The sequence below is a fragment of the Papio anubis genome, chromosome 13 (genome assembly GCF_008728515.1).
Source record: "Papio anubis isolate 15944 chromosome 13, Panubis1.0, whole genome shotgun sequence".
NCBI lineage: Eukaryota > Metazoa > Chordata > Mammalia > Primates > Cercopithecidae > Papio > Papio anubis.
Genome location: NC_044988.1, coordinates 45141541 through 45167648, shown reverse-complemented (window position 1 = coordinate 45167648; position 26108 = coordinate 45141541). Strand labels below are relative to the sequence as shown.

The following is a 26108-nucleotide window of genomic DNA, read 5'->3' as shown; positions in this document are numbered from 1 at the left end:
TTTGTCAAGCCACAAAGCACCCAAAAGCTTGTCAAGTAAGTTACCAGAAACCTCTTTGTGGTTAGAACTCAGCTCCTTCCTGCTTGACCTATTATTTGATATTTGACCACTTGGTTGCAAGACACTTGCTCTTTCTAGCTGAAATGTCACTGGGGCATCTTGTCAGCTCCCCGACATCTCGGCCTGACATACAATTTTACTTTTGTGTGCTACAAGGCAGAAAATGCAGGGCAATGGCCTTGTTTTAAATTCTGTCAGCATCAAAGATGGGCGTCACTCTTGGGTCCTACCAACAACAAAAACAAAAAAGGAGCCTATTTTGAAGGTCAAAACAGCCATTACCTTGAAGTTTCTCGCTTATACTAAATGTATTACCTGCTATCCTGGTGTGGGAACTGTCCTTATGAAGTGCCTAAACATACCACAGAAATCCTCCAGCACAATTGCTCTACTTTCTTATCAAATGCAGACTTGCTAAAAGAATGAGTTTTCAATGCCTTCAGGGACCAGATTCAGCAGTTAACTTAACTTGTTCAAATGGGCAAGTGGTATCATGTAGCTTTACAAGGAGCAACCTGACCTTCTCACATTGACCAGGAGTGACATTATTGTGCAGGAGGAGAAGCAGTCACATCATTTCTGTTTTGCACAACCTGCTTAAAGTTTGCAACTAAATGCTTGTCTTCAGTTGAGCTGACAAGAGAGAAGAGGGGGCTCAGTGAACCATGGCCGGGCTGCCATGAAATGACAGGAATCATTGGCATACATTTCAAATAGCTCTCTCAATCCTATTAAAGCATTGCAGTCCTGCTTTAAAATAGACAAGTATGAAACAACTTTGATAGATAGAGACTAAAATGGCTTATTGATTTTTTTAAGTCTGAGGGAAATTACCCAAAATGTGTCATTCCTTAACATTTAAAAATATGTTACATAAAAATGAGCAACTGTGATAATAAATAAAACTTGGAGAGAAAAAAGTTGGCTATTTCCTTATTCAAGGAGACAGGGCTACCAGAATACATCAAGATATTGCACAAATTTTTTAAATCCACTGCCACTTCTGCTGAAACAAAAGTAACTGATAAGAAAATTCCCATTCAAAACAATTTTAATTGTACTGTTAACTCTTCCTCCATTTTTAAATTTCATGAAGTCATAATCCAATCTGAGTTGGTCTGTTGGCATTAGCAGGCATAGTCACTGGAGAGGAGTGAGATGATGTCAGAGCATGGGGAACAGTATTTATAAATGTCTCCTTTAAGAAAGTGTAAGTTGTATCAAGTTCAGCTTTCAATGGTAAGAAATCCCCAATACCAGTTGTGTCAGCAGGAAGAGGAGCTCTTGAAGGAATGGAGAGATTTGAATGGTCTCGTGATCCTATCTGTGACATACAAAAGAAAAAAATAATAAGCATAGAGTTGAAAACTCTCAAACAGAGCCTAAAACCATAAACAGGCAAGTAGACTAATAATCATTAAAATACAAAATGAGATGGAAATTACTATTTCAATAATCTATATGAGAATATATAGATAGTAAATTATTTTCCAAGTGTGACTGATCCCTTATTTGCTCTTTTATGACTTTTCTAGACAACAGGAATTTATCTAAACACTAAATCTTTGTGTAAAACTCTTTATAAAGTTATCATGTCAAAGAGTCAATACAATCAGGGATTTTTACCTTGACTTCATTGGCAATTTACAGAAACCGATGCTAATAGCATTTATTTCATTATGCTATATAATAAGTGCCATATAATATGGAAGATTAGATGGCTTAGAAAATAAACTATGAGTATTTATGTTTTTTAAACCTATCTGTTTTACTTACTTGACAAAAGTAGCACAAAGAAAAATAAGCCAATCCCAGTGACCTCTAGAAAATGGCATATTAAGATACAAAATTCTAATGAGAACTCTTTGGGTTTACTTTAATAATAATGCCACCACCCTGTTTTTTCTTTCAACTTTATTACTTTAGGTTCTGGGGTACATGTGCAGATATGTTACATGGGTAATTACTGATTTAAGTCACTGAGGTATGGTGTACAAATGATCCCATCAGCCAGGTGGTGAGCACAGTCCCCGAGAGGTAGTTCTTCAACCCTCTCCCACTCTCGTCGTCCCTGGTGCTCAGTGTCTATTGTTTCCATCTTTATGTCCATGATACCACCCTGTTTTGATAAAGACTATTATAAGTATTTAGAAATCATGTGTCAAAATAAGGGAATGAATAATTTGTCATATGTTTGAGAACACTGATGGTATCCAGAAACTGTTGGAAATTAAACTTAAAAATGCCACACAGTCATGAAATACTGGACAACAGAATTAACATTTTGATAAAGCTACTCATTTAAGCCTTAAGTGATATCAGTATCTGGTAGTTAATATTTAACATGAAGAAGTCTTAGCAGTAAAGCAGGTAAGCATTATTTTATGACATTTAAAGATGGCAGGAAAATAGTGATCAATTGTATGACATAATTTTCCAGATTCCCACAAAATAAATGCTGCTGAAATAACAAGTCTGGTTATAAGTATCTCCACTAAAAATCATACTCTATATTGCAGGGTTTTTTTAAACTTTCTAGTAGATCCCCTTACAGTTTTGATAACAAAATAATGTAAACTATAAGGTCTACTTTATTATGTCATGTTATACAAAACTGTTTCTACATGTAAAAACAAGAGGGAAGCTATCACTGGCTTTAGGAAAGTATTAGAAATTCAACTGTTGTATGTGTTACCATTTTTGTGGATTTTTTTAAAACTACAACTGGAGAAAAAATCAATATCTGCATCTAACACCTAGGTCAGCAATTTTCTTTGATCTTTGTTCTTTTGATTTCTTGATACTCTACTGCAGGCCTATAGCTGACGGAAATCACGTCTTTTAATACTAGAAGTTAGGAAACACCTAAAATGGTCACTTGAAATAGCTCTACGAAGGACAAGGTTTCCCAGTGGAAGGAAAACAACTTCCAAAATCATGTGTTGACCCTGATTCGTAGTATTAATGAGGTTTTGCTTGCAGAACCAATGCTGGGCCTGATCATCTCAGTTCAGAACCTGAACAGAGGCATCTCATTACATCAGAGGCTAGAGGTGCACACAGCTGCATTTTTACTGCTGCTACAATCATTTTTTAGAAGTGTCATTACTGGATTGACTTTGCAGCTATAAACATTACAGTGCCATCTACCAAGTTCTCATTCTGCCAGGCCTGGGGGTTAGGGGAATGCTGGAAGAGCAGGAAATGGTGGGGCCTGATTTTCTTCTTAATAAACATAGTTATAGCCATAGTATTCTCTATTATAATAGATATTATCAGAAAAGACTTCAAAAGTTTGTTTTGATACATTTTTGTACTTCAAGTTCTGGTCTAAGAAAACTATGTATGGAAAATAGAGGGGTGTGCAGAATCAGTCTAAGGAAGGTCATATATCTGCTGGGGGTATTTTCTTCTTGATGTTTAGATAAAGGTGACTATGCCAAATTGACCAACTATTCCTGTTTTGTCAATATTAGTGATATGCATAATTTACTCAAACCTATATGCTGTACTTAAAGTTTACCTTTTTGTTCTTGTGAATCCATCAACCTAACACATTACAAAGCTAGGAAGGCAGTGTTTAGGGAAAGTCTCTACTAACTGCTCATTTCTCTTTAATATTCTACAGATCTTGGTACCCTACAAAGAGGTCCCTCTTTTGCCTTTTCTCATCCTACTTTTTCTAATATGTCTACTTTCCACTACATTGTCTGAAAGCACCCTTTCATCTAATATAACATTTTTGACTAAATAACCTTGAAATGGGGTGTTATTTCCCTAGTATTTCAAATTAGTCTCACTTTTTGCACACCATTTTCTGACCTTATGTCCTAAACATGGAAAATAATCTAAAAATCTCCAGAGATTAAAAAAAAGAGACAGAGAGACAGAGATATCCTTTAAGTCTTGTATTCCCCAAAAGTATAGTCTCTAGAAAGTAAACAGAGTTACTTTTATATAAAGGAAAACAAATGACTGCTTTTGCTACTAGGATCATCTGCTGTACTGCTAGGAAAAAAGTTTTTTCATGAAATGAGGTAAAGTCTGATTTTAAGTCACTTAAGAGCTTAAAAAAAAGCCACCGGCTGGAGGCGGTGGCTCATGCCTGTAATCCCAGCACTTTGGGAGGCTGAGGCAGGTGGATCACCTGAGGTCAGGAGTTGGAGACCAGCCTGGCCAACATGCTGAAACCTCACCTCTGCTAAAAATACAAAAATTAGCTGGGCGTGCGCCTGTAATCCCAGCTATTTGGGAGGCTGAGGCAGGGGAACCACTTGAACCCGGAGGCGGAGGTTGCAGTGAGCCAAGATCGTGCCACTGCACACTGCACTCCAGCCTGGGCAACAGAGCGAGACTCTGTCTCAAACAACAACAACAAAAAAAAAGCTAGCAACAATTCTGGTGAAACTTTGATTTGAGAATGTGACATTAAAATAACAAGTAAATATGAACTGTTTTTCTTGTCATAAATATCCAGAATAATATCCAGAAATACATAATACTTTTGTACTATTTTAATGTAACAGAGAGAGTAAAGGACAGTTAAATAACTTTTTGTCAGAGAACATTAAAAGTTAGTGTGCACCACCTCATCTTGTATTTTAAATCTGTAAAGCCTGTGGTCATATAAACTACTTTTAAAACCACTGAGGTGTTCTGCCTCTTACGTAAATCTAAATTTAGGCAGTTTTTCAAAAGGAAATTAGGTGCCTGAAATAAAAGCTAGGTGTCATGTGAATCTTTATGGAAGCACTTTTATTTACTCAATAAGCTATAAATGATTCTATTTGAACTGCTATAGTCCATCAGCTAAACACATATTCACAATACAAAATGTGTCTACTAAATTTCTACATTTTAAAAATCTTATGAAATATAGTAATTGGACACATCCAATAGCCATTTTCCAAGGCTTTAATATCTTAATTTTCCACAAATGTTTTTCAAACAAAAATAAATAAATAAAGCATTAGTCTAATAATAAAATAACCACCCAATAAATTGTCTGTAAGTCAAAGTCTTTTTGCCGACCAAGGCTTCTGAAACTAAGCCATTTGTCTCCTGTGTAACATTTATGATCGAGTTAAGTCTTCTAGAATTTAGTATTATAAAAAGTGAGGAAAAATGTGATTTAGTAAGCCTCAGTAGTATTGCATGGAGATTATGCTAAGCACATAGTGTGGTGAAAAGAATACCAGACTGAAGATCAGCGGACTCTAGCTTCTCCTCACAGCTCTTTTACAATCCGACTGGGTCATTTGAGGCAGGTAAATTAGTCCATCCAAATGAGGGGCTGGACTCTTTCCAGCTTTGAAATTCTACAGGTCTGCCATAATTCCATATGTGAGAGCATATACTGTATAAACCCTAACTTTTTTGAGGGACATCAACCCAGAAATCAGTTTCCCGAATATAATACTTGAGAGGATGTAGATTTACCATCTTAAGGGGAAAGAATACATATTGCACATTGCACATTGTTCTAAAATAAAGCCAAATAGATAACAAGATTAGCCACAATTTCGATGACGTGGCTTCATTCAATTAGATTCTATAGTACTCTTTTCATTACTTCAAACTCCATGATGATGTTTTAAACCCTGTAAATTATTGACTGCTTTTAAGTAGTCTGCACAGCTCCACATAAACAGATGAAGAAGTCAAAGCACCCACCAGAGGGTGTTACAGTGAGGCCCCCTTGCCACTTCTACTTTGGTTCCTAACGTGAGAGTCTTACCACCAGAGTCTCAATACTCAGTGTCACAAAGTTTTCTTTCTTCTAAATACTTCAGGTTAGTTAGCCAAATTCCACCTGTCAATTTTCCAGTTGTCATGCTGGCCTCATAGGACACTGTAGTTTACACAGTCAGAGTTGGCAAAAATCACATAGTTTTCTCTTGTGGAATACTCAATTTTATATCTGAGATATATACACATAAAAACATGCATTCACCTTATAAATATATACACACATATACTTGATATATTATTATATAAATATATATACACACACAGACACACACATCTGCTATCATGCCATCCAATATTTATTTCTCAGACAGTAGTTACCAGTTCTAACTTTTAGCTACCAATAACAAGCTTGTAGGAATATTTTATGCATTCTTCTCCCTGTAAGTCATTAAACCTTAGTACAGACTAGTTCTACTATCTTACTGACATCAAGGCATAGGAAGAAATGTGAGTTAATGGAAAAATGCAAAGAAGTTGCATTAGGAAACACCCTAAGAGCCCAGGGTGCCTAGAGATCTAAAAAGGACAATCACAGAGGTAGAAACAAATCAGAAAAAAGGGGTAGAATGTATTAACAGGAACTTGATTCACATCACAACAGCTCTGTCCTCAGGCAGACACTCAGTATTCTATCTGGTTCTAATTCAGCCTTGGCTACTTTTTTGATGCGGAATATTGATTGAATCAATGTTTTTGATTCTTCATGCTTCCCTATAACCATGCCCTTGCTCTTGGCTTCCCTGTCCAGCCTCATCTACCATTTCCTCACTTGTACTGTGCAAGCCAGGTACATGGAACTTGTGAGTCCCTAATTAGGATATTCCATAGTTCACATTGCCCTCCAGTCTGTCCACATCTGCTCTTTGTTGGGTGAGTCCTCCATGTTTCAAACTCTGGCCAAGGTCTGCGTCTTTCATGAGGCTTTTCTGGATCCTCTTCCCATCCTTCCCCAACTACAGCTAACTGTAACATCCAATCTCATTTTTACATTCCTTCATGAGCATTTATTTTACTATTTTTTCACTTATTTGTATATCCTTATATTTCCCCTATAAAACTATGAGCACTTAGTGTGATGGAATCATGATTTTGTACCCCTAGCACTTAGCAGAATATCTGGGACTAAATAAGATTCCTAAATGATGAATGAGTGAATGAACAAATGACTTATATTATTACTTCATGGTCTTGGTGTTTTATTGTTATTTCACACATATACAGCTTATGTCACAATTAGATTTAGCAAAGAATAATGGAAAGAATATGGGCTTTGAAAGTGGAAAGAACTAAGGTTCTAAACTTCATTCTGCCATTTACTAATTATGTGATCCTTGACAAGTTACTTAACCTGTGTGAACTTGTATCCTTATCTGTAAAGGAGTAAGACTAATTCCTCACAGGGCTGTTATGAGGATTAAATGGAATAATATACACAAAAATGTGTAGCATAGAGTAGCTCCTCTTCTTCACTTCTCTTTTTTACTCTTCTCAAATGATATAAATTCTAACTTTACAATTATAGTCAACATGTATTGAGCACGTCAGGCACTGTGCTAGATTTCCTTTTACAGGCATTATCTGAATTCTCACAGTGACTCAATCAGAAAGCACTACAATTATCTTCATTCTACAGTTGAAGAGACTAGGGCTCAGAAGAGCAGAATAAATTGCCACCGGTTGCACAGCTTGCTAATGGTAGAAAGGGATGTGAATCTTGATTCCTCTGACTCTCCTATTCATATGCTTGACCACTACCTTACCATGTCGCCCAAGGAAGATATAGCCTAGCCTCAGGCTTATTTTATATCTAGAGGCATTTCATCAACAAAATAAGGGCTCAACAAACCTCTCTGAAAATGGAAAATAAAAGTACATAGATTGTGTTAGAGGCTAAAATAAATGTTTATATTTATTTTATTGTGGTCCAACATTTGAATGCCTGTGGTACTTACTGGAGTAAATACATACATCTCATGGAACTTACACAAAAATGAAAGTTATAGCCCTTTCATCAAAGGGCTTACGTGTTGTTATATTCAGAGACAAAATGAGGCACTGAGGTTTTAAATTACACTAGAATATTTAAGGCCAAGCGTGGTGGCTCATGCCTGTAATCCCAGCACTTTGGGAGGCTGAGGCTGGCAGATTATCTGAAGTCAGGAGTTTGAGACAAGCCTGACCAACATGGTGAAAACCTATCTCTGCTTAAAAATACAAAAAATTAGCCAGGCATGCTGGTGGGTGCCTGTAATCCCAGCTACCCGGGAGGCTGAGGCAGGAGAATCGCTTGAACCCGGGAGGCAGAGGTTGCAGTGAGCTGAGATCGTGCCATTGCACTCCAGCCTGGGTGACAAGAGTGAGACTCTGTCTCAAAAAATAATGAATTAATTAAATTACACTAGAACATTTAAACTTTAATTTTAAATTACTTCAAGATATCTTGTGCCTGACAAAACAGTAAGTCCCGTTTTCTTCTCCAGGATGTTTAGATTTCCTGATGTGGTTGAGGTTATAAAAAGAGTTGAAGAATTCTCCCAAGTGGCTTTTGTTCTTTCTTTTCTTAGTATTCTTCATACCCTTGTGCTTGCAGTCTGTTGCAGACCTGACAATCCTGACACAACTGATGGTAGAGAGTGCCAGAAATGGCCAGAAAATGCAAAGGAAGCATTTTCCCCTCTGTCTTAAAAACATACACTCCCAAACAATTCAGAGAGAATTGAAAATGTAAATAAGTTTATGCACTCAAATATAGGAAAAGATACAAAAACCAAATAAATAAAAGCAAGCATACCATATAGAAAAATGCTACTGAAAGTCTGAAATGACAAACTGGTGAAAATATGTGGAACACATAGAAACCCCATACAAGTAACTTTCTTAATTTACAAAAGGTTCATGCAGATCAATTGAAATAATGTAATTAGAAAATAGGCTGAGGGTAGCATATTTATTAAGACTGAGTTCAGTTGTAAGAGAAAACTCTAAATGCTATTGGCTTAAATAAAAGTCTATTTCCCTCTGACAGGGCTATATAAAGTTATCAAGAATCCAGGCTGCTTCTATCTTGGACTCCATAGTTCAGTACATGGCTTTTAACTCATGATCAAAAATGGCTGCTCAAGTTCCAGTTAGTATGTGTGCATTCTAGCCAGAAGAAAGGAGGATGGAACAAAGAAGGAGGCACTGCTTCCGTTTACAGACACTTCCTAAAATTGCACAATTTTACTTACATTCCATTGACTAGAACTTAGGTCACATAAGTAATTTAGCTTTCAGAGAGTCTGAGAAATGTAGTTTGTTAGTCTGTTTGTTTGTTTCCTGAGCAGCCCAGGTAACATTCAGAGGCTCTATTACTAAGAAAGAGAGAGAAAACAGATATCAGGAAACCACTGCCAGGCTCTGCCTCATGTACAAACTGGATGTCTGATGGGGGAGAGAGTAGTATAATAACCAAAAAACATATGAAAAGGTGCTAAACTTCATTCATAAGTAAAGAACTATAATACAACACATCCCAATTAAAGATTACTTTTCATATATCAAATGGGCAAAAACTTAGATGTCTGATGATCTCCACTGTTGAGAAGAGGGAATCTGGCAAACGTTTGCCATGTAGTTAGGGATACAAGCTCGTGCAACGTTTCTGGAAGACAAAAATTTAAAGGTCCTTTGACCTAGCAATTCTACTGCTAGGCATTTCTTCTATGGCTACACTCAAAAGAGTTCACCAAGGTGAGCATATGTTCACTGAAGCATTTTTAGATAGATATATAAAACATTTTAAAAATAAAGCCAGAGGTCCATCAACAGAAGGTTATTTAAGTGAAGTATGACACAACCATATAATACAACTATTTTAAAAATGAGGTAAATATGTAAAGGCTGATAGAGAAATATATCCAAGTGAAAAAAAAAAGTTCAAAATGTATACATGTGTTTATGTGTATATACATATATAAAAATAGTAATATATATTTAAAAATAAGCATAAACACACACACATGCATATCTATCCCTATTTTTTCTGGAAAAAAGAATCACAAGAAATCAAAAGAAACTTAATAATCTTTGGAAAAAAGAACTAAATTGGAGTTTGGGTAGAAAAAAAAGATTTGAAAGGTTAAATTTAACTATTGAAAGGTTAAATTGTTCTTTTCATGATTTTTTAGCTTTAAAATTATTTGAATCATGAGAGAAGGTTATGAATTGGCAGTTCACACAAGCAAAAATACATCTGGGTAACAAATAAATGGGGAAAAATGGTAACCCCCACAAGTAATCAAAAATGGAAAATAAGACATTTATTGCCGATAAAAATTAAAACTTAAAAATTACACTAAATGTTAGTGAAAGCATTGTGAAGCAAGCATTCATAAATTGCTAGTAACTGTATAAATTGTTAGAACCACTGGATCTATAATTGGGCAACTGTCTTAAATGGTTAATGACATTTGATCTAACAATTCCATTTATGATTAGGTTCTTTATATTAATAATAACAGATAAAAATTAGAAATACTGTCATACTGAACCAGAAGCATAGTTAAGTAGGCTATAGCTACATGGTGGAAAATTATGTAGCTATAAAATTTACAGTTATAAACTTTTGGATAATGTGGACAAATGTTCGGGTCTAACCAAAGGTCAGACCTTTGTAAAGAGCTAGACAGTAAGAATTTCATGCTTTGTAGGCTATATGTTTTCTGTTACAAGCATTAGATACTGCTGTTGTAACACACAAGCAGCCATCGAGGATATGTAAATGAATTAGCATGGCTGTGTTTCAATATAACTTTATTTATGGACAGTGAAATCTGAATTTCACATAAATTTTACGTGTCATGATACCTTATTATTCTTTTGCTTTTTTCCCATAACTATTTAAAATATTAAAACCATTCTTAGCTCACAGGCCATACAAAAACAGGTGGCATGTAGATTTGCTGACCCTAGGGCTAGACTACATCGTGAAAAAGCAGTACACAAAATTACATATGGTGCTTGTTTTGTGGTATTGGAATTGTTGGGATATTTTTCTCTATTCTGAGTTAGGATTAGGATTTGTATTTTCCAAATTACCTAGAGTAAGTATGTTTTACTTTTATAGCTAAAAATCCTTTATTAAAAAATGAAACTGTATATATTTATATATACTGAAATACATCTATATATTTTAGTAGAGTTGTGGCTCTGAAATGTGTGGTCAAAATGAAAATGTAACTGGATAGTTAAAGGTCTCAGAGGATAGGTCTTTAAGTGTTTTGCATGTTTTGAAAAGATTGTAATCTAGCAAAGAACACTCTCATTTCAATGTTTTCAGTTATCTAAGTCATATTTACAGTTTTACATTGAGTAAACACCTACACAAATAATGACACTGAGTAACTTGTTCCTCTACTCTGCACAAATGCAACTCCTTATGCAGAGTGGCTACTTATAACTTGTGTGCCTTCATTTTACTCCAAATAGCACTTCCAGCTGCCAAATTACGACTTCTGTGGTCATAATGTACACATGTCACACTCTCTCTGGGAACTATTAGGCAAAAGTTTTCTGACCACTATTTCATTACTGAAGAATTTCCTCTTAAAGTTATAAACGTTTTTTATTCAATGTCAAAAATTTAGTAGTAATCTGGAAGCTATAAACTTAGACCTCGTAGCAATACGTTTTTCAAGGAGTGGAATTACGGAGCAGGCACTCGGGTAAGGAAGAGCAGAGGAAGGAAAGAATCATTTAGAATTCAAAGTAGTTTGAAAGAAATGACTTTCCTAAACTTTTCTAACAATATAAGTATCTGTCAATCACACATCTCAACAAATTTGGCATTAAATTCTCATTTTGCAATTTGAAACCCATTTTTTCTTTGCATGCCCCTCCCTTCCACTGCTGTTTTAGGCCATTTCCTTCATTGTTCCATTATATCACACCTAAAATCCTTAGCAGTTCTTCATGGAATGCTGCAAAGTGTCTTTATTTCCCCACTGACCATGGTATAACCTCTATATTCCCCAGGGCTGTGGACCCTGTGAACAGTTCCATAGCTGGGCGTTTCTGGAGGGACTGGCTATCTTCAGTTAAAAGAATGTGGTCTATTTCTTAGGAAGAGAAAGGCACTTCAGATGTAAGACAAATCATGTGATCTGGGTGTCATATCTGCGGAATGCCTTCAAATCACAACAAGCACTGAGGCATATGTTCTAAAACAAATCACTTAGCTGGCAATGACATTTCCTTTACATGATAGTCAGGAATGTTATTTCTGATATAACCACATCATTTCCAGCAGTCTCAACCCAAATCTATCCCTAGGGAGAACATCTTATGTAACAGTAAAATATAGCAAACACAAAAATCCAAAATAATATGACTCCAGGCTACATTTCAGGAATCGACTCCCTATATTATCAATTCCATATGATAAATTTACCCTATGCTTGCATAATGCGTAAAGATATCTAAATCCATACCCCTCTTAGTATCCTAAATTAGCTCTATTCATTTATTTTGTCAGTAAATATCTATTGAGTGCCTATGATGTGCCAAATGCTGTTCCAAGTACTGGGATACAACAGTTAATTAAACAAATAAAAATTCCTTGTTTTGGGGATTATTTATTAGACCTTAACTAATCTTCATTCTGATCCAGTTTTCCTTAAATTAGAATCTGTTGAAATACTATGAAACCACATAATTGCTATTTTTATAGGATAAGCTTTGATGCGCAATAGCACTGGAAGTTTCCCATCCTCATCATCCTGCGGATACAAAGTCCCAAGTGAGTCAAGTTACCCTGGTCCTTCCCTGTCCTGCTCATACAAGCCTCAAACATCGCTGTGGATTCCCCATCAAGAGCTGCTTGGTGTCTGTAATCCCTCCATCAGGATCTGCCTTCAATGTGTTAGAGGGCTCAGTAGGCCATATGGGTGATAGCTCTAACAAAAATTTGGGGTGTCCATCCTTCCCTTTCCGTCATCTGAAAACTGTGACAACTCTGACTGAAACCCAGTGTCTTGTGGTGTCTATCACAAAACATTTCTTTCAGCTTCTACCTGTAAGTCCTTTTTCTAAGAGTCCAGATGCCAGTCCCTAGGCCTGCATGGAGGAAAGGCACTAGGTCGTTCTCTCCACTTCGCATCTCCTCCTCTGGGTGTCTGACCATAAAATCTCCACTAGTCCTTCTCTAACTGCCAGAGCCCTCACTCAGATTAACGCTCTAGAGTCTGCACACTGTTTCTTCAAAAAGGCTTAGACTTGTTTGAAATGCAGTTTACGCTTGGGGTAGGTTGTCTACTGGACAATAATTTTAAAATAGGTTTCAAAGCTGTTTGCTAAATATTTTTCATCAGTTATTTGTCTCTTCACTTCGTCTGACCTAAACGTACTTTTAATTTTTGTAAACAAAGTCATCTCTTCAGACTTTGCTATTTCCTACTTCATCTATTCTTTATTGTATGTTTGCTTATTATTTGAAAATATTCAAATATAAGATTAAAGACTAGAAAAATAGGATAGATGAAACTCATAAGAAATATTAATAAGCACAGATAATGAATCAGCAAGTAGTTTGTGGGACATAGGCAGAATCCATATGGTAAGACATGTTACTTTATAGATAGAAATGGATGGAAAGGCCACACCATAAGGTAGAGATATGCCACCTCTAGTTAATGTCATCCTTAAATTGACCCTAGAACTGCAGATAAAACACAAAGCTATTCAGCAGCCTCAGTGGCAAATTATAGCCATTGGCCAGGCATGTTTGTCCCTGTATCTCTCCTAGATAGCAAGTGTGTGTAAGTAGCCTCAGGCACCTTCAGTCTTCCAAGCCCCCTGTTTCAAATCTCAACCCTGATGATCCTCATAACCTCACAGAGAGTGAAGAAGGCTGATGCAGTGGAGAGAGACAGGGCACATGAACACTGCATAACTAAGAAGTCAGGTTATGATCCTTCCCCCTGCTTGCTCCCTGCTGTATCTCTTCTTGCTTTTCGCTGTATGTTTAGTACCACAAACCATGTGATTTCAGCATATTAATTTGGTCTGTGACACCTTCTGTTATGACCTCTTGGATAACTGGACTGGTAGTCTTCTTGGACACTACCATCACATTAAGGTAATTTCTCATAAAACAGCTTTGCTCTCCCGCACTAATCAAAATGCTGATCCTGAAGCATGCCCTGCTTTCTCCTGTCTTGGAGCCACGTTTGCATGCTGCCCTTTTTATTTAGAAGGAGGCTCCTTCATCAGGTTAACTCCTACTGTTTGTCAAGCTTACCTCAGGTATCACCTTTACCCCAAACTTTCCCTGGCCTCTGTCACCTTGTATAATATAATATAATATAATAAAATATAATATAATATAGTATAATATGATATGATATAATACCTCACCTCTGTGTTATTATAACACCCCATACATACTTTTATAATAGCACAGTATCACAGTCTTATGTTTGCTTAAACCTGCACTATTCAATATGGTAGCCACATGTAGCTATTTAATTTACATTAATTAAAATTTAATATAAAATTAAATTAAAGATTAAAGTTCAGTTCCTCAGTCACACTAACCACATTCCAAGTGCCCCAAAGCCATATTTCTATCATCACAGTAAGTTCTAATGAATAGTGCTGGCTTAGAGTGTTCATTCCTTGAAGCCACAGGCTATTTTGCTTGCTTGTTTCTGTATTACCAGTGGCCTGCACAGTGACAAGTACAGAGCAGGTACTCTATATACCTGCCTGTTGAATGAATGAACGAATGGATGAGTGAGTTAATGGACTTATTCTAGTCCATATTCTAAAGAAAATGAATAGGGTATCTTTTAATATTAAACTCCTCTTTCTGCAAATATTTTTATTTCACAGAGTTTAACTTCATTTTCTTTAATTTCAACTTTCTTCAATTCCTCCTTTGGAAGTGTCTCAAGCTACAGAAGGGAACTTACTGTTCTTTTCAATGCTAATCTATACTGACCTTCTGGTGGCTGTAATTATTGCATTATACCTTAGGCCACTGAGAAAAAGAAAGAAAGAAGCCTGTGACAACAGATAAGAGGAAAGTTATCTTGGCCAGTGTCCGTTCTCAAGACATTCAGACAGGAATCCTAGCTCCCTAAAGTTTGATTTTCTGTATCAGGGGAAAATGCATTGCTTATTCCACTGCTTTAATTGTCAATTTTCACGCTCTCTTGAGAAAAAGATTCTATTATAAGCTAAATTTTTAGGAAATCTAATTGTTTGATGTAAACCTTCAAAGTTTCCTTTGAGTTGAATGTCTATCTGCTTGGGCAGAAAAGGGGAAAAGAGGGAATTTACATTCACTTTGCTAAACATTAGCATCTTTTGTTCAATCATTTGAATGCAGGACAGTTAGGGGGAAACAGCTTAGAGAACAAGAGTTGACACATACAGTGTAAAATCTTTTAAGGTGCTTGGATTCAATGAGGGAGAAAGTGAGACGGAACCATATTTCAGCTTCCTAACTGTGTTCCAGTCTGCGGGAACTTTGTGACAGGTCTCTGTCTCTCAGCCACACTTGACTGGCTTTTGCTGACATTCAGCTGTCAGACAGCAACCCTTTACCAGGCCCCTAACATGCTCCACAGCTTCACCCAATTAACTCGCTTTCACTTGACACGGCAGCAAAAAGCTTCATAATAGGTGGTCAAGGTGCATGGTGTCTGCCTGCCCTCGAACTGCTCACACACAGCAAGATGTTTAACGACTTTTCTTCTTGCCTGTATGCTCAGAACTAGTATGACTACAGTTTAGTCATTCCATATATTGAATTGGACAGGAATCTAGGAAATATTATAGTGATACATTAAGCTGCTCAAAAAAAAAAAAAGACTTCTAGATGACTAAAGTTAAATTTCAAGTCAGTTCTTTCGGCCCTACTGACAGAAAGATTTGATTTTTAGATTACCAAAATGTAATATTAACTATAAATTTATAGTTAATTTTTCCATTATATCATTAATAACAATATTGTATGAAGGCTACCTGGCATTAAAAAAGAACATCTGACAAGTAAAAGTGCAAAGGTCTAGGCACATTCAAAAGTATGGAATTTAGCCTCTACTCATAAACATGCACTTATGGACAAACTCAACAATAATTATTCTGTAAATTTTTGTCATGTTGCTGAGGCTTTCAGATGAAATACATTGTACTTGAATACATGTTCAGCTAAGAAATAAAATTTTAATACTTTTTTGGAAAATTAAGTATTTTGCACATTTTTTTCTCACCTCCCAATATGTTCAGAGCTAAGCATATAATCAGTTTTCATTTATTTGCACTCTGAAAATTTGAGTTATTTTAAAAATCAATGTTATATAAAGAAAAGGAAAAGTAATATAAACTATGCTTCCTTCAGAAACCTACATTTTTAAAGCTGTGTGATAAAGAGGCCACAAAACGTTAAAGATAGGGCTCTTTGTTACTGACATCCAAATGCAGATCCTTATAGTTACTAAGGCAGAATTATGATTTCAATTCCAAGTATCCTATCAGTACTCAAAGCTGAAAAACTAATTACAAGATGGGGAATCCTAGCCTCCATCACCATAAACTAATCCCAGCAGATATTTACCACTATTTCACACTAGGCAAAGCACAGTTTGACCATAACTTACCATTCTATGAATCTGAGAAGACGCTTCAAGCTTTCGATGTCAGGTCTCCAAGTAGAAGTGCTTTTGTGACATGCCTTCAAATTTCAGAAAACCTTTCTTTACGTAAATGCACATTTGTTATATTGAACACTGCTCACTTCTTACCAGAAGTTCAAGGAAGGGAGAGATCTTGAATGAATTACTAAGTAATTAGGAAATTGCACTGCATCAATTTTATTCGTTAAGTCCAGCCACATTTTTCATCTAAATCTATCTAAAATCTAATCCTTTTCTATCTCCACTGTTACTGTCCTCACACAGATAATTCTCACTTCTCACTTGCACTACTTTAATGTTGCTTATTATAATTTGCTATAAGTATACACACACACACACACACACATACATATATGTCTATTTCCTCACTAAAGCTATAGGTCCCTGATAGAAAGCACCTTATCACATCTTATTAAAAATGTAATATATGTAATCCCAGCACTTTGGGAGGCCGACATGGGCGGATCACGAGGTCAGGAGATCAAGACCATCCTGGCAAACACGGTGAAACCCCGTCTCTACTAAAAATACAAAAAACTAGCCGGGCGAGGTAGCGGGCGCCTGTAGTCCCAGCTACTCGGGAGGCTGAGGCAGGAGAATGACGTAAACCCGGGGGGCGGAGCTTGCAGTGAGCTGAGATCCGGCCACTGCACTCCAGCCCGGGCAACAGAGCCAGACTCCGTCTCAAAAAAAAAAAAAGTAATATAATATAGTGCTTAAGAGCAAGGATTTGAGAGGATTCTGGAAAGATGGCTGAGTAGTAGGCACCAGGAACCACCTAGACAACAATTGCACTGGCAGAATCTGTCTGATGAAAGTATTTTGGAATTCTGGAGTCTATTGAAGGCCTGCAGCTTCCACGGGAAGGCTTGGACAGTAAATTGTGATTAATTTCAGTCAATTTTAGCTCTTAGCACAGAGGCAGCTATCCATCCATCTCCCACTTCTAGCCCCATGACAGACACATGTGCAAATGTTCTTAGAACAGCTTGCACATAACTTGCAGGAGCCAGAGTAGGCAAAAAGAACCTTGTTCTCCAAATATCAGGATCTGTGCTCTGATTATTGCTTCTGATCACAGAGGTACCAAAAGGCAGGGGACCATTATTGTTGCACCTCCCCACATTGCACCTCCCCCTCAGCTGAAGTGACATCCAGGGAATTTAAAAGACCAACATCTTTCTTCCCTCCTCTTCATCTTTCTCTTTTCCCCCATTTGGGTCCAGACATTAAGGACTAAGATTTAAAAGCAACTACATATATGAGGAAAATTAGAAAGTGACCACACAAGCCCAGGGAAAGGTGCAGATCCAGAAAAGACCTGAGAAGATCGTAAGTTTCCATCTCAGGCCGATCCTTGACACATAGATAGCTACAGCAATTTAAAAAAAATCAGAAAACCCTACGGAAGGGAGAAAATCTGATTTCCAGAGTTTCTATATTATTATATTCAAATGTTCAGTTTTCAACAACAGCAAAAAAAATCACAAAGCATACTAAGAAACCGGAAAATACGGCTCATTCAAAGGAAAATAATAAATCAATAGAAACTATCCTTGAAGAAGATTTGATGGCAGGTGTCTGAGACAAAGACATTACAACAACTGTCTTACAGATGCTCAGAGAACTAAAGAAAGATGTGAAGAAAATCAAGAAAACATTATCTGAACAAAATGGAAATATCAATAAAGAGACAGAAAGCCTAGAAAGACACAACAACAAAAGCAGAAATTCTGGAGCTGAAAATTAAAATAACTGAAATGAAAAATTCAATACAGTGATTCAAAAGCAAATCTGAGCAGGAAAAAAAATCAACAAGCATGAAGACAGGACCACAGAAACGACTGAGGCTGAGAAACAGAAAGAAAAAGGATTGAAGGAAAGTGAACAGAGTCTAAGGGACCTGTGGGATAACAACAAGCGGAGCAACGTATGCATTGCGGAGATCTAGAATGAAAAGAATGTACTTAAACATCAATAACAGAAGCAAAACTGGAAAGTTCACAAAATTGTGGAATTTAAACAACACACTCTTAAATAACCAATGGTCCAAAGAAGAAATCATGAGGAAAATTGGAAAATACTTAGAAATGGATGAAAATGAAAACACAACATATCAAAACTTATGAGATGCAGTGGAAGCAGTGCTGGGGGGAAATTTACAGCTACAAATGCTTACATTAAGAAACAAGAAAGATCTCAAATCAATAACCTAACTTTACTACTTAAAAAACTAGAAAATAAAAAACTAAACTGAAACCTAGCAGAAGGAAGGGGGAAAAAGATTACAGGAGAGATAAACAAAATAAAGACTCTAAAAACAGAAAGAAAGATTGGGAGGCCAAGGTGGCTGGATCACGGGGTCAGGAGATCGAGACCATCCTGGCTAACACGGTGAAACCCTGTCTCTACTAAAAATGGAAAAAATCAGCCGGGCATGGTGGCGGGGCCTGTAGTCCCAGCTACTCAGGAGGCTGAGGCAGGAGAATGGCACGAACCCGGGAGGCGGAGCTTGCAGTGAGCTGAGATCACGCCACTGCACTCCAGCCTGGGCAACAGAGCAGACTCCGTCTCAAAAAAAAAAAAGAAAGAAAGAGAGGAAATCAATGAAATCAAAAGTTGGTTCTTTGAAAAGATCAACAAAACTGACAAACTTTTCGCTAGATAGGCAAGAAAAAAAGAAACTCAAATTACTAACATCAAAAGACAAAGTGGGGATATTAGTACCAGTTCCACAGGGGGAAAAAGGGGATTGTAAGACAGTACTATGAACAACTGTACTGACAAATTGAACACCCTCAATGAAATAAACAATTTCCTAGAAACATAAAACCTACCAGGACTAACAAATTAGAAAAAATAAAAATAAAAGGAAAAGATCTATAACTAGTAAACAGACTGACTCAGTAATCAAAAACCTTTCAACAAGAAAAGCCTAGGACCAAATGGCTTCACTGATTAATTCTACCAAACATGTAAAGAAGAATTAACATTAGTCCTCCTCAAACTCTTCCAAATAATTGAAGAGAAGGGAACACTTCCAAATAAATTTTATGAGGCCAGCATTATCCTGTTACTAAAGCCAGACAAATATATCACAAGAAAAGAAAACTATAGGTCAATATCCCCAATGAATATAGATCCAAAAATCCTCAACAAAATACGATCAACTGAATTCAACAGCACAATAAAACGACCAAACACCAAAACTAAGTGGGTTTACCCTGGGATGCAAGGAGAGCTCAACATACAAAAACCAATTTATGTGATATACCACATTAACAGAATGAAGGCTAAAAATCACATGATCATAGATGCATAAAAGCATTTGATTAAGTTTAATACCATTTCCTGATTTAAAACTCTCAACAAACTAGGAATAGAAGGAAATTACCCTAACACAATAAAGGTTATATATATGAAAGGCCCAAAGCAAATATCTTACTCAATGGTGAAAGAATGAAAGCTTTCTCTTTAAGATCAGGAACAAGGCAAACCTAACTCCTTTCACCACTTGTATTCAACATAGTACTGGAAGTGCTAGCAAGAGAAATTATGCAAGAACAAGAAAAGGCACTCAAATTGGAAAATACGTGAAATTATCTTTCTTTGCAGATGATATGCTCTTACATGTAGAAAACCCTAAAGATTCCACACCAAATACTATAAGAATGAATAAATGAATTCAGCAAAGTAGGAGGCCAGAAAGTCAACACACAAAAATCAGTTACACTTCCATACCCTAACAATAAACGATACAAAAAGAAAATTACAAAAACAGTTCCATTTAAATAGCATCAAAAAGAATAAAATACCTAGGCATTAAATTAACGAAGGAGGTGAAAACATCTGTATAATGGATACTACAAAACATTGCTGAAAGACATTAAAAACATGAAGAAAGGGAAACATATCTCATGTTAATGGATTAGCAGTCTTAATATTTTTTAAGATGTCAATACCACCCAAGGCAATCTACAGAGTAGATGCAATCCCTATCAAAATCCCAATGAAATTCTTTGCAGAAACAGCAAAACCTGGCCAGGTGCGGTGGCTCATGCCTATAATCTCAGCACTTTGGGAGGCCAAGGCAGGTGGATTACCTAGGTCAGGAGCTCAAGATCAGCCTGATCAACATGGAGAAACTCCGTCCCTACTAAGTACAAAATTAGCTGGGCTTGGTGGTACATGCCTGTAATCCTAGCTACTTGGGAGGCTGAGGCAGGAGAATAGCTTGAACCCAGTAGATGGAGATTGTGGTGAGCTGAGATTGCACCATTGCACTCCAGCCTGGCCAACAGAGCAAGACTCTGTCTCTAAAAAAAAAAAAAAAAAAAAAAGCAAAATCCATCCTAAAACTCATATATAATCTCCAGGGACTGGAAACACCCAAAACAATATTGAAAAAAGAAGAACAAAGTTGGAGGACTCACTCGTCGTGATTTCAAAACTTACTACTAAGCTACAGTATTCAAAACAGCGTGTACTGGCATAAAGACAGATATAGAGACCAATAGAACAGAATAGAGAGCTGAGAAGTAAAGCATCAGATAATGGTCAAATGAGTTTTGACAGGATGTCAACACCATTTAATGGGGAAAAAAAAGTCTTTTCAACAAACAGTGCCAGGAGAACTGGATGTCCACATGCAAAAGAATGAAGTTGAAGAACTTCATTAAAGAAAGAATGAAGAACACTATGTACACAAATTAAACCAAAATGGATCAAGGACCTAATGTAAGACCAAAAATTATAAAACTTTTAGAACAAAACACAGGGTGAAAGCTTTACAACCCTGGATTTGGCAAAGATTTTTGGAATTTGACACCATAGGCACAGGCAACAAAAGAAAAAAAATAGACAAATTGAATTTCCTGATAATTTTAAAACTGTGTGCATCAAAGGACACTATGAACAGAGTAAAAAGGCAACCTACAGAACAGGAGAAAATATTTGCAAATCATATATCTGTTAAGGGATTGATATCCAGAATATATAGAAAACTCCTAAAACTCAATGACAACAAAATACCTGATTTAAAAAATGGGCAAAGGACTTGAATCAACATTCTACAAAAAATATACAAACCAATAACCACATATAAAGATGCTTAACATCACTAATCATTAGGGAAATGCAAATCAAACCTACAATGAGATACTACCTCATACCCATTAGAACAGCAAAAAAAAAAACAAAAAAAACAGGGGTACGAGGAGCAAGATGGCCCGAATAGGAGCAGCTCCGACCGCTCCCAAGCGCCAAGCACGACACAGAAGACCGGTGATTTCTGCGGTTTCCTGGCTACGGTACTGGGTTCATCCACTGGGAGTGCGGACGTCGGTGCTGGTCAGCTGTTGACCACGACCAGCGAGAGCTGAAGCAAGGCAGAGAGGCATGCCTGAGGAAGCATGAGGGGAAGGGGTCCCTTTTGCTTGGGGGGAACTGAGACACGCTTACCCTGGAAGAATCCGGGTAACTCCCACCCCAGCCATGGCTTTGGCAAACAGGCACACAGGATCATATCCCACACTGGCGGGAGGGTCCAGCCCACGAGGAGCCTCCCTCATTTACTAGCACAGCAGTCTGTGATCTGAGGGCAGGCAACGAAGCGGAGGCTGGGGAGGCCACGCCATTGCCTGTGAGCTTAAGTAGGTAAACAAAACTGCTGGGAAGCTCAACTGGGTGGAGCTCCACTCGGGGGAAGCCACCTGTCTCTGTGAGACTCTCACCTCTGGGGACAGGGCACCTGCAACAACAGCTGTTAAAGCAGAAACCTCTGCAGGCTTAGAACTCTGTCTGACAGCTTTGAGGGGCAGTGGGACCTCTCCCAACTTGGAGGTTGAGATCGAGAATGGACCAGGGCACTGCACTTAGGTGGGTCCCCTGACCCTGAGTAGCCTAACTGGGAGACATCTCCCGCAGGGGCAGTCTGACACCCCACCTCACCAGGGTGGGCACACCCCTGAGGAGGGACTTCAGGAATCAGACGGAGTACTTTGCTGTTCAGAATATTCTTCTGCAGCCTCTGCTGCTGACACCCCAGGCAAACAGGGTCTGGGTGGACCTCAAGCAATCTCCAACAGACCACAGCTGAGGGTTGACTGGGAGCTTATCAAACAGGAGGACACCTACACCAAAACCCACATCAGTACAACACCATCATCCAGATAAAGGGCAGATGAACAAAGATGGGGAAAAAACAAGACAGAAAAGCTGGAAATTCAAAAATAAGAGCACATCTGACAAGGGAGGCGCGGCTCGCCCGCCAACTAAGCGAGGATCAAAAGCTAAGGGTGGAGAATGACTTTACAGCGAGATGAGAGAAACCAGTCCATCAAATTTCTCAGAACTAAAGGAGGAATTACATTACTGGCCATAAAGAAACTAAAATCTTAAGAAAAAAGTGGAAGAATTGATGGCTAGAGTAATTAATGCAGAGAAGGATCATAAACGAAATAAGAAAGAGATGAAAACCGCCAACAAATAAAGTGACAAATGCACAAGCTTCAGTATTAACTTCGATCAACTGGAAGAAGAGTATCAGCGATTGAGGATCAAATGGAGACAGGAAATGAAGCGAGAAGAGAAACCAAAGAAAAAATGAACCAGAAAGCCTTTAAAATTATGGGGTTACATAGCAAAAAGACCAAAATCTACGTCTGATTGGTGTGCCACAGAAGTGAGGGGAGAATGGAACCAAGTTGGGAAGCACTCTTCAGGACCATGGCCAGGAGAACTTCCCAACCCTAGTAGGGTGGAGCCAACTTATTCAAATCCAGGAAGCACACAGAGAGCGAGGCAAGATACTCCTCGAGAAGAGCAACTCCAAGAACACATAGTACCCAGGATTGCAGGGAGGTTGAAACCAGAGGAAATCTTAAGGAGCCAGAGAGGATGAGTTTTACAAAGGGAAGCCATCAGACTCACAGCAGATCTCGGCAGAAACTCTCCGAGCCAGAGAGAGTGGGGGCCGGCTACATTTTAACATTCTTAAAGAAAAGAATTTTGGCTTCCAGAATTTCATATCCAGCCAAACTAGTTTCATAAGTGAAGGAGAAATAAAATCCTTTACAGATAAGCAGGAAATGCTTAGGGTCCACTTTGTCACCACTAGGCCTGCCACTTACAAGGGAACCCTGAAGGAAGCACTCAACATGGAAAAGGAACAACCCGGTGCAAACAGTACAAAAACATGCCAAATGTAAGACCATAATAGGAGGCTTCAGGAAGAAACTGCATCAGCTAACGAGCAAAATAACCAGTTAATATCGCCATGGCAGGATCGAGACTACCGCCCTTAATCTTAACATAAATGTAAAATGGATAAATGCTCCAATGAAAAGAGAACACGGGCAACAGAGAGCCTGTGGATAAAGAGTCCGAGACCCATAGTCTGCTGTTAGGGAGACCCATCTCTACTTATGAAAGAGAGAGACATACACTTGGAAGCTCAAAATAAAGGGATGGAGGAAGATTTACCAAGCTGAAATGGTGAACAAAAAAGCAGGGGTTGCAATCCTAGTCTTCAAGTAGGCAGACTTTAAAACCATCAAAAGGTCGAGAGACAAAGAAGACCATTACATAGTAATTAGGGATCAATTCAACAGGAGAAGGCTAAAACTATCCTAAATATATACTTTTTCAATACAGGAGCACTTAGATTCATAAAGCAAGTCCTTGAGACTTACAAAGAGACAGACTCCCAGCACAATAATAATGGGAGACTTCCAACACTCCACTGTCCAGCATTGAACAGGAATAAGCAGACAGAAAGAGTGTGGGATATCCAGGGGTGAGGCTCATCTCTGCAACAAGCAGACCCTAATGAACATCTATAAGGAGCTCACCAAACTGAAATCAACTGGTGCCCGTCCTTCTCAGCACCATCGGCACCTCCCAAAATTGACCATATAATTGGAGGCCAAGCACTCCACCAACAAATGCTTTAAGAACAGAATTATAACAAACTGTCTCTAGAACTGAAGTACAATCAAACTAGAACTCAGGACTGAAAACTCAATGCCCTTTCTAACTACATGGAAACTGAGGCAACACCTTCTGAATGACTTCTGGGTACATCCACGAAATGAGAGGAGCCGAAAGATCATTCTTTGAAATAATGAGAACAAAGATACAACAGCACAGAATCTCTGGGACACATTTAAGCAGTGTGTAGAGATTGCATAACTAAATGCCAAAGGAAGCGGGGAAAGATCAAAAATTGACCTCTAACATCGCAATTAAAAGAACTAGAGAGCAAAGGCAAACACAAAGCTGAGAGCGAAACAACTAAGATCAGAGCAGAACTGAAGGAATGGGAGACACAAAAAACCTCAAAATCAATGAATCAGGAGTTGGTTTTGAAAAGATCAACAAAAAATTGACAGACCACTAGACTAATAAAGAGAAAAGAGAAGAAGAGATCAAATCGTATGATTAAAGCGATAAAGGGGATATCACCACCGGTACAGAAATACAAACTACCATCGAGAATACCATAAACACTAACAAATAAACTGGAAGCCTAGAAATGAACGAATTTCACGGACACTTACTTCCAAGACTAAACCAGGAAGGGGTGAATCCCTATGAACTTAAATAGTAGGCTTACAAATTTGGGAAGCGACAGTAATAGCCTACCAACCAAAAGTCCAGGACCAAGATGGATTCACAGCTGAATTCTACCAGAGGTATAAGAGGAGGAGATTTGGTACCATTCCTTCAAAGAGCTATTCCAATCAATAGAAAGGGAATCCTCCCTAACTCATTTTATGAAGGGCCCGGCATCCATCCCTGATGCAAAAGCGAGAGACACAACAAAAAGAAATTTTAGACCAATATCCCTGATGAACATTGATGCAAAATCCTCAATAAAATACTGGCAAACCGGATTCAGCAACACATCCGAAAAGCTTATCCACCATGATCAAAGTGGGCTTCATCCTGGGATGCAAGGTAGTTCAACATTCCATGATCAATAAAACATGACCAGCATATAAACAGAACCAAAGACAAAGAACCACATGATTATCTCAATAAGGTACAGAAAGGAAGCAAAATTCAACAGCCCTTCGTATAAAGCAGCTCAACAATTTAGTGAGTGGGCATTACCTCAAAATAATAAGAGCTATTTATGAGAGCGAAACCCACAATAATATCATACTGAATGGGCAAAACTGGAAAATTCACTTTGAAAACTAACAAAACAGGGATGCCCCTCTCACACTATTTCAACATAGTGTTTGGAGTTGGCCAGGGCATTAGAGCGAGAGAGAAAGAAATCAGGGGTGGCTAAGTTAGGAAAAGAAGTCAAATTGTCCCTGTTGCAGATGACATGATTGTATATTTAGAAAACCCATCTCAGCCAAAATCTCATAAAGCTTGATAAGCAACTTCAACCATCAGGACTACAAGGTAATATTACTGCAAAAATCACAAACATTCTTATACACCAATATCAGACAAACACAGAGCCAAATCATGAATGAGGCACCCATTCTGGTACTTCAAAGAGAGAATAAAAATACACAGGAATCCAGCTTACAAGGGATGTAAGGGACCTCTTCAGGAGAACTACAAACCTGCTCAGTGAAATAAAAGGGACTGGCCGAAATG

General features: G+C 37.8%; 1 protein-coding gene across 6 annotated transcripts in view; it reads right to left on the bottom strand.

The window, feature by feature from the left end:
• Positions 1-979: 979 nt before the first annotated feature.
• Positions 980-26108, bottom strand: part of CCDC171 (coiled-coil domain containing 171) — a 501053-nt gene continuing 475924 nt past the window's right edge. For all 6 annotated transcript variants that reach the window (XM_031654260.1, XM_031654264.1, XM_031654261.1 and 3 more), the window contains one exon: positions 980-1384. In XM_031654260.1, coding sequence (XP_031510120.1) covers positions 1157-1384 — 228 coding nt within the window. In that variant the 3' untranslated portion in view covers positions 980-1156. The remainder of the gene's footprint in view (positions 1385-26108) is intronic.